General features: G+C 39.4%; 1 protein-coding gene across 1 annotated transcript in view; it reads left to right on the forward strand.

The window, feature by feature from the left end:
• The window catches only part of VAX1 (ventral anterior homeobox 1), a 17,066-nt gene extending 8,290 nt beyond the window's left edge, over positions 1-8,776 (forward strand). Inside the window, exon 3 of the mRNA XM_063434166.1 lies at positions 8,312-8,776. Within this exon, the coding sequence (XP_063290236.1) occupies positions 8,312-8,776 (465 nt within the window). The remainder of the gene's footprint in view (positions 1-8,311) is intronic.
• The last annotated feature ends 399 nt before the right edge of the window (positions 8,777-9,175 follow it).

A 9,175-nucleotide genomic window follows, 5' to 3' on the forward strand; every position in this document is an offset into this window, starting at 1 on the left:
CAGTAATAGTTGTTTAATTTGTGTAGCAGTCAGTAATAGTTGTTTAATTTGTGTAACAATCAGTAATAGTTGTTTAATTTGTGTAGCAGTGGGTAACAGTTGTTTAATTTGTGTAACAATCAGTAATAGTTGTTTAATTTGTGTAACAGTGGGTAATAATTGTTTAATTTGTGTAGCAGTCATTAATAGTTGTTTAATTTGTGTAACAATCAGTAATAGTTGTTTAATTTGTGTAGCAGTCAATAATAGTTGTTTAATTTGTGTAACAATCAGTAAAAGTTGTTTAATTTGTGTAACAATCAGTAATAGTTGTTTAATTTGTGTAGCAGTCAGTAATAGTTGTTTAATTTGTGTAACAATCAGTAATAGTTGTTTAATTCGTGTAACAGTCAATAATAGTTGTTTAATTTGTGTAACAATCAGTAAACGTTGTTTAATTTGTGTAAATCAGTAATAGTTGTTTAATTTGTGTAGCAGTCAGTAATAGTTGTTTAATTTGTGTAGCAGTCATTAATAGTTGTTTAATTTGTGTAACAATCAGTAATAGTTGTTTAATTTGTGTAGCAGTCAGTAATAGTTGTTTAATTTGTGTAGCAGTCATTAATAGTTGTTTAATTTGTGTAACAATCAGTAATAGTTGTTTAATTTGTGTAGCAGTGGGTAATAGTTGTTTAATTCGTGTAACAGTGGGTAATAGTTGTTTAATTTGTGTAGCAGTCAGTAATAGTTGTTTAATTGTGTAGCAGTCAGTAATAGTTGTTTAATTCGTGTAGCAGTGGGTAACAGTTGTTTAATTTGTGTAACACTCAGTAATAGTTGTTTAATTTGTGTAGCAGTGGGTAATAGTTGTTTAATTTGTGTAACATTGGGTAATAGTTGTTTAATTTGTGTAGCAGTCAGTAATAATTGTTTTATTTGTGTAGCAGTCAGTAATAGTTGTTTAATTGTGTAGCAGTCAGTAATAGTTGTTTAATTTGTGTAGCAGTGGGTAATAGTTGTTTTATTTGTGTAGCAGTCAGTAATAGTTGTTTAATTTGTGTAGCAGTCAGTAATAGTTGTTTAATTGTGTAGCAGTCAGTAATAGTTGTTTAATTTGTGTAGCAGTGGGTAAAAGTTGTTTAATTTGTGTAGCAGTCAGTAATAGTTGTTTAATTGTATAGCAGTCAGTAATAGTTGTTTAATTTGTGTAGCAGTGGGTAACAGTTGTTTTATTTGTGTAGCAGTCAGTAATAGTTGTTTTATTTGTGTAGCAGTCAGTAATAGTTGTTTAATTTGTGTAGCAGTGGGTAATAGTTGTTTTATTTGTGTAGCAGTCAGTAATAGTTGTTTAATTTGTGTAGCAGTCAGTAATAGTTGTTTAATTGTGTAGCAGTCAGTAATAGTTGTTTAATTTGTGTAGCAGTGGGTAATAGTTGTTTAATTTGTGTAGCAGTCAGTAACAGTTGTTTAATTGTATAGCAGTCAGTAATAGTTGTTTAATTTGTGTAGCAGTGGGTAATAGTTGTTTTATTTGTGTAGCAGTCAGTAATAGTTGTTTAATTTGTGTAGCAGTGGGTAAAAGTTGTTTAATTTGTGTAGCAGTCAGTAATAGTTGTTTATTTTGTGTAGCAGTCAGTAATAGTTGTTTAATTTGTGTAGCAGTCATTAACAGTTGTTTAATTTGTGTAACAGTCAGTAATAGTTGTTTAATTTGTGTAGCAGTCAGTAACAGTTGTTTAATTTGTGTAGCAGTGGGTAATAGTTGTTTAATTTGTGTAGCAGTCATTAACAGTTGGTTAATTTGTGTAGCAGTGGGTAATAGTTGTTTAATTTGTGTAGCAGTCATTAATAGTTTTTTACTTTGTGTAGCAGTCGGTAATAGTTGTTTAATTGTGTAGCAGTGGGTAATAGTTGTTTAATTGTATAGCAGTCAGTAATAGTTGTTTAATTGTATAGCAGTGGGCAATAGTTGTCTATTTTGTGTAACAGTGGGTAATAGTTGTTTAATTTGTGTAGCAGTCAGTAATAGTTGTTTATTTTGTGTAATAGTCATTAATAGTTGTTTAATTTGTGTAGCAGTGGGTAAAAGTTGTTTAATTTGAGTAGCTGTCAGTAACAGTTGTTAAATTTGTGTAACAGTCAGTAATAGTTGTTTAATTGTGTAGCAGTGGGTAATAGTTGTTTAATTTGTGTAACAATCAGTAATAGTTGTTTAATTTGTGTAGCAGTGGGTAAAAGTTGTTTAATTTGTGTAGCAGTAAGTAATAGTTGTTTAATTTGTGTAGCAGTCAGTAATAGTTGTTTAATTTGTGTAACAATCAGTAATAGTTGTTTAATTTGTGTAGCAGTCAGTAATAGTTGTTTAATTTGTGTAGCAGTGGGTAAAAGTTGTTTAATTTGTGTAGCAGTCAGTAATAGTTGTTTAATTGTGTAGCAGTCAGTAATAGTTGTTTAATTTGTGTAGCAGTAGCAAGTATTTGTTTAGTTTGCATAAAATAGTGTAGTAGTTTCAGGTAGAAGCTATTTAGTTTGTGTGTTTAGTTTGTATAACAATGGTTAGTACTTAGTTGGAGAATAAATGGGTAGCGGTGGGTAGTAGATATATAGTGTATGATTGGTTAGTAGATACATAGTATGTAGCGGTGGGTAGTAGATATATAGTGTGTAGCGGTGGGTCGTAGATATATAGTGTGTAGCAGTGGGTAGTAGATATACAGTGTGTAGCAATGAGTTGATATATAGTGTGTAGCAGTGGGTAGTAGATATACAGTGTGTACCAATGAGCTGATATATAGTGTGTAGCAGTGGGTAGTAGATATATAGTTTGAAGCAATGAGTAGCTATACAGTGTGTAGCAGTGAGTAGATATATAATGTGTAGCGGTGGGGAGTAGATATACAGTGTGTACCAATGAGTAGATATATAGTTTGTAGCGTGGGTAGTAGATATACAGTGTGTAGCGGTGGGTAGTAGATATATAGTGTGTAGCGGTGGGTAGTAGATATATAGTGTGTAGCAATGAGTAGATATATAGGTTGTAGCGTGGGTAGTAGATATACAGTGTGTAGCAATGAGTAGATATATAGGTTGTAGCAGTAGGTAGTAGATATATAGTGTGTGGCAGTGAGTAGATATATAGTTTGTAGCGTGGGTAGTAGATATATAGTGTGTAGCAGTGGGTGGTAGATATATAGTGTGTAGAGATGGGTAGTAGATATATAGTGTGTAGCGGTGGGTAGTAGATATACAGTGTGTAGCAATGAGTAGATATATAGTTTGTAACAGTGGGTAGTAGATATATAGTGTGTGGCAGTGAGTAGATATATAGTTTGTAGCAGTAGGTAGTAGATATATAGTGTGTAGCAGTGGGTAGTAGATATATAGTGTGTAGAGATGGGTAGTAGATATATAGTGTGTAGCAGTGGGTAGTAGATATAGATATATAGTGTGTAGCAGTGGGTAGTAGATATATAGTGTGTAGAGATGGGTAGTAGATATATAGTGTGTAGCAGTGGGTAGTAGATATATAGTGTGTAGAGATGGGTAGTAGATATATAGTGTGTAGAGATGGGTAGTAGATATATAGTGTGTAGCAGTGGGTAGTAGATATACAGTGTGTAGCAATGAGTAGATATATAGGTTGTAGCAGTAGGTAGTAGATATATAGTGTGTGGCAGTGAGTAGATATATAGTTTGTAGCAGTAGGTAGTAGATATATAGTGTGTAGCAGTGGGTAGTAGATATATAGTGTGTAGAGATGGGTAGTAGATATATAGTGTGTAGCAGTGGGTAGTAGATATACAGTGTGTATTGGTGGCACCTCGACTGGGTACCTCCGTTGAAGGACGCTCCTAGCGCTTACAGCTCTCCAAGCGCTCCGCAGACACCACAACCACCGCAGACCCCACGAACCGCCGCAGCTTGGTTGGGGTCTCGCCGTCTCCTACCCACCCTGGACCTACGACAACGTTCCAGTGGGTGAACCTCTCCTCCAAGAGAGTGAAGCAGGAAAAAGAGCTTAGAAGTGATTATCCAAGGGAGCATGCAGAGCATAGCAATCCTTTGTAGTGATATAGCAATTCCCCCAATAAGAGACAGGACTCTAGATTGAGGGTGAAGAAGAACTGATGTTTAATGACAGGTACTCTGCTTTTATGCAGTGCTTCCCTGCAAGGGAGACACCCACAGGCAATTAGCCATTAAAACCAATCAAATATCGGTTACATCCCACATATTCCCTCCCCTCTGCTTGGGAGATAATTGAGTTTCTTACTGTATCTACTCAATTATCTCCAAGCTAAAAACTTATACTTTTTATACATTTTTATAACTTTAAAACTATACATTCAATCTTCATAAAAAACACATATTAATAATCAGCATACTTTACTTACACACATATCCAAAATTCAGCCAATTCCATCCAGGGGTTAAAGAGTTAGCTGGAAGTCCTTTATGACCGACCGCAAGCACATTTTCCTGCCCAAAACAGTTCCATGGATTTGGGCTGTGCAGTCGGTCTATTTTACACCGTGAAAACGACTAAGTCCCATTCGAACGAGCGTTAGAATCTTCGAACGGGACTTAGTCTCCAGCCGCGGTATCGAAGAAGGTACGGGTCAGCAGTGTTCGTGCATTTGGGTAGCCGCAAACAGTTCCATAGATTTGGTTGCACACACCGATGACCGCATTCGAATAATTTAAAATGGCCGCCGCCACGTGTTCGTTTGTCGAATGGCGGCCACTTCGACGACTTTGACACTTCGACGACTTCAGCACTTCGACTGCATTCGAAGTGCCAGTTTAAAAGTTGTAACACTGCTCCCACGCAGTGGTGTATCTTGGTTTTGTGCTGCCCTAGGCAGGACAAAACTCAGATCCCCCCCCTGCGCGCGCCACCCCCACCCAACCCTTCCCCCCTTCCCCGCCTTCTAAATACACACACACACTAACAGACACACACACACTAACATACACACACACTAACAGACACACACAGTCAGACCCACACTAACAGACACACCACACTAACAGACACACACAATAACAGACACACACTAAAAGACACACACTAACAGACACACACACACAGTCAGACACACACACTAACAGACACACACACACAGTCAGAAAAAACACACACTAACATACACACACACTAACAGACACACACACACACACACACTAACAGACACACACAGTTGGACACACAGTCAGACACACACACAGTCAGACACACACACACAGTCAGACACACACAGTCAGACACACACTAACAGACACACACAGTCAGACACACACACTAACAGACACACAGACACACACACTAACAGACACACACACTATCAGACACATAGTCACACACACTCACTCACATTAATACTCACTTCTCTCTTTTTTTTTTATTTAACCCCTCCCCCAGCCTCCTTACCTTTGGGAATGCTGGGGGGGGGGGGGATTCTCCCATTCCCTGGTGGTCCAGTGGCTGCAGGGCGGCACTGGCGGGAGGGCGGCTGGCGAGGGAGCACTTCCCCTGAGCTCTCTGCTCAGCTCCCTCGCTCGCCGCCCAAGGATTGAGGCTGGGAGGCGGAGCCGGAATATGACGTCATATTCCGGCTCCCAGCCTCACTCTGCGGGCGGCGCGCGAGGGAGCTAAGCAGAGAGCTCAGGGGAAGTGCTCCCTCGCCAGCCGCCCGCCCGCCAATCAGCCTGACCGGCTTGTCAGTTAGCCGCAAGGCTAACAAGGCATTTGCCCTGGGCGTTTGGGGGCGGCTGTTTTTTTGCCGCCCCCTGGAAAATGCCACCCAAGGCAAATGCCTTGTTTGCCTCGCGGCTAAAACGTCCCTGCTCCCACGTATTTAAAGGGCCAGGAACAGCATTCAAAAATCCATTGTGCCCAAATACAGTTCTAAAAGGGCAATACATCGCAGGGCCATAGTCGCAGGGCAGGAGGCTGGCAAACAGGCCCCTCCAAAAACCAGTGGTGAGGTTACTTTCGCCACAGTGAGTAGATGTATAGTTTGTAGCGGTGGGTAGTAGATATATAGTGTGTAGTGGTGGGTAGCAGATATACAGTGTGTAGCAGTGGGTAGTAGATATATAACATGTAGCGGTGGGTAGTAGATTTGTGTAGCGGTGTGTAGTAGATATATAGTATGCAGCGGTGAGTAGAAGATATATAGTGTGTAACAGTAGGTAATAGATATATAGTGTAGCGGCGGGTAGTAGATATATAGTATGTAGCGGTGGGTAGTGGATATATAGTGTATCGTTGGGTAGTAGATATATAGTATGTATCAGTGGGTAATAGATATATAACATGTAGCGGTGGGTAGAAGATATATAGTGAGTAGCGGTGGGTAGCAGATATACAGTGTGTAGCAGTGGGTAGTTGATACATATATAGTTTGAAGCAGTGGGTAGTATTTATATAGTATGTAGCAGTGGGTAGTAGATATATTGAGTGTAGCGTTGGGTAGTAGATATACAGTATGTAGCGGTGGATAGTAGATATATAGTGTGTAGCGGTGGTTAGTAGATATATAGTATGTAGCAGTGAGTAGTAGATATACAGTGTATGCCGGTGGGTAGTAGATATACAGTGTGTAGCAGTGGGTAGTAGATATATAGTTTGTAGCAGTGGGTAGTAGATATATTGTGTGCAGCGGTGGGTAGTAGATATATAGTATGTAGCAGTGGGTAGTAGATATATAGTGTGTAGCAGTGGGTAGTAGATACATAACATGTAGCGGTGGATAGTAGATATATAGTGTGTAGCAGTGAGTAGTAGATATATAGTATGTAGCGGTGGGTAGCAGATATACAGTGTGTACCGGTGGGTAGTAGATATACAGTGTGTACCGGTGGGTAGTAGATATACAGTGTGTAGCAGTGGGTATTAGATATATTGTGTGTAGCGGTGGGTAGTAGATATACTCAGGTATGTAGCAGTGAGTAGTAGATATACAGTGTGGAGCAGTGGTTAGTAGATATATTGTGTGTAGCGGTGGTTAGTAGATATATTGTGTGTAGCGGTGGTTAGTAGATATATAGTATGTAGCGGTGAGTAGTAGATATACAGTGTGTGCCGGTGGGTAGTAGATATACAGTATGTAGTGGTGGGTAGTAGATATATAGTGTGTAGTGGTGTGTAATACAAATATGGTGTGTAGCAGTGAGTAGATATATAGTTTGTAGCGGTCGGTAGTAAATATATAGCGGTGGGTAGTAGATATATAGTGTGTAGTGGTGGGTATTAGATATATAGTGTGTAGCGGTGGGTAATATAAATATAGTGTGTAGCAGTGAGTAGATATATAGTTTGTAGCGGTGGGTAGTAGATATATAGTTTGTAGCGGTCGGTAGTAAATATACAGTGGTGAGTAGTAGATATATAGTGTGTAGTGGTGGGTATTAGATATATAGTGTATAGTGGTGGGTAGTAGATATATATATATTTTGCATATATGTATGTGCAGTGTGTATAATGTGTACATGTGCACTGTGTATAACGTGTGTATGTGCACTATTTATAATGTGTGTATGTGCACTGTATATACTGTGTGTGTGTGTGTATGTGCACTGTGTATATTCTGTGTATGTGCATTACATATTTGTATGTATGTGCACTGTGTATAATATGTGTGCACTATGTATCATGTGTGTACTGCATTGTATATAACGTGTGTATGTGCATTGCGTATAATGTGTATAGTGCATTGTATATAATGTGTGTATGTGCGTTGTATATATTGTGTGTATTGCATTGCATAATGTATGTATATGGACAATATAATGTGTCTATTGCATACACTGTATATAATGTATGTGTGTGTGCACTGTGTATAATGTGTATATGTGCACTTTATATTATGTGTGTATGTGCACTGTGCATAATGTGTGTATATGCACTGTATATAATCAGTGTATTTGCACTCTGTATAATGTGTGTACGTGCACTGTATATAATGTGTATGTGTGCGTGCGCTGTATATAATGTGTGTGTGTGTGCACTGTGTAAAATGTGTATACGTGCACTGTGTATCATGCGAGTATGTGTATTGTATATATTGTGTGTATTGCATGCACTGTGTATAATGTGTGTATGTGTATTGTATATATTGTGTGTATTGCATGCACTGTGTATAATGTGCGTATGTGCATTGTATATATTGTGTGTATTGCATGCACTGTGTATATAATGTATGTATGTGCATTGTATATATTCTGTCGTTGTCTTTACCTAATATGAGGAATTTCTACCAGTGTTGCTCTAAGCATCTGTTTTCCCTCTGCCCAGCTCTCTGACATTCTGTTTTTCATTCTCTTTAAGGTTAAGGTTTGGTTCCAAAACAGGAGGACTAAGCAGAAGAAGGACCAAGGGAAGGACTCGGAGCTGCGCTCTGTGGTCTCTGAGACGGCGGCCACCTGCAGCGTTCTCAGACTCCTTGAACAAGGTCGTCTCCTGTCCCCACCTGGTCTTCCAGGACTTCTGCCCTCCTGTGCAGCCGGTGCCCTGCGTGCCCCCAGCAGCTCAGGTCCCGGAACGCCATCCCTACCAGCAGTAACCAGCACCCCCTCTCACCAGTCTGGACTTCATGCTTCCCCCAGCGGGCACAGCATATTCAGCATGCCTGTGCCATCTCTCCTAGGCACAGTGGCAAACAGGCTATCTGCCAACCCTCTGACCATGGCTGGAAACCTGCAGGAACTGTCTGCCCGGTACCTGAGCTCCTCAGCCTTTGAACCTTACTCCAGGAGCAGTAAAGATGGGCTGGACAAGAAAACTTTGGACTGACTAGAAGGATACCGCTTCTACTCCCACTCCCACAACTCCCATTCCTACTCTTAACAATAATAACAATATTAATAATAATGGGGGGGAGGGGGGGGGGTGTTTATAGGCAGGTGTGCTTATAAATACACACTGTGCATTGTATGTACACACTCTATACATCATTCATACACACTGTGCATTGTATGTACACACACTATACATTATTATTATTTATATAGCGCCAGCAAATTCCGTAGCCCTGTACAATGGGACATTATACTAAAGTACTCTATACATTATACATACACACTCTATACATTACACACACCCTATACATTAAATATTACACACACACATTCTATATATTAAACATTACACCCACATTCTATACATTATACATACACACTCTATACATTACAT

The sequence above is a fragment of the Pelobates fuscus genome, chromosome 10 (assembly GCF_036172605.1).
Source record: "Pelobates fuscus isolate aPelFus1 chromosome 10, aPelFus1.pri, whole genome shotgun sequence".
Taxonomy (NCBI): domain Eukaryota; kingdom Metazoa; phylum Chordata; class Amphibia; order Anura; family Pelobatidae; genus Pelobates; species Pelobates fuscus.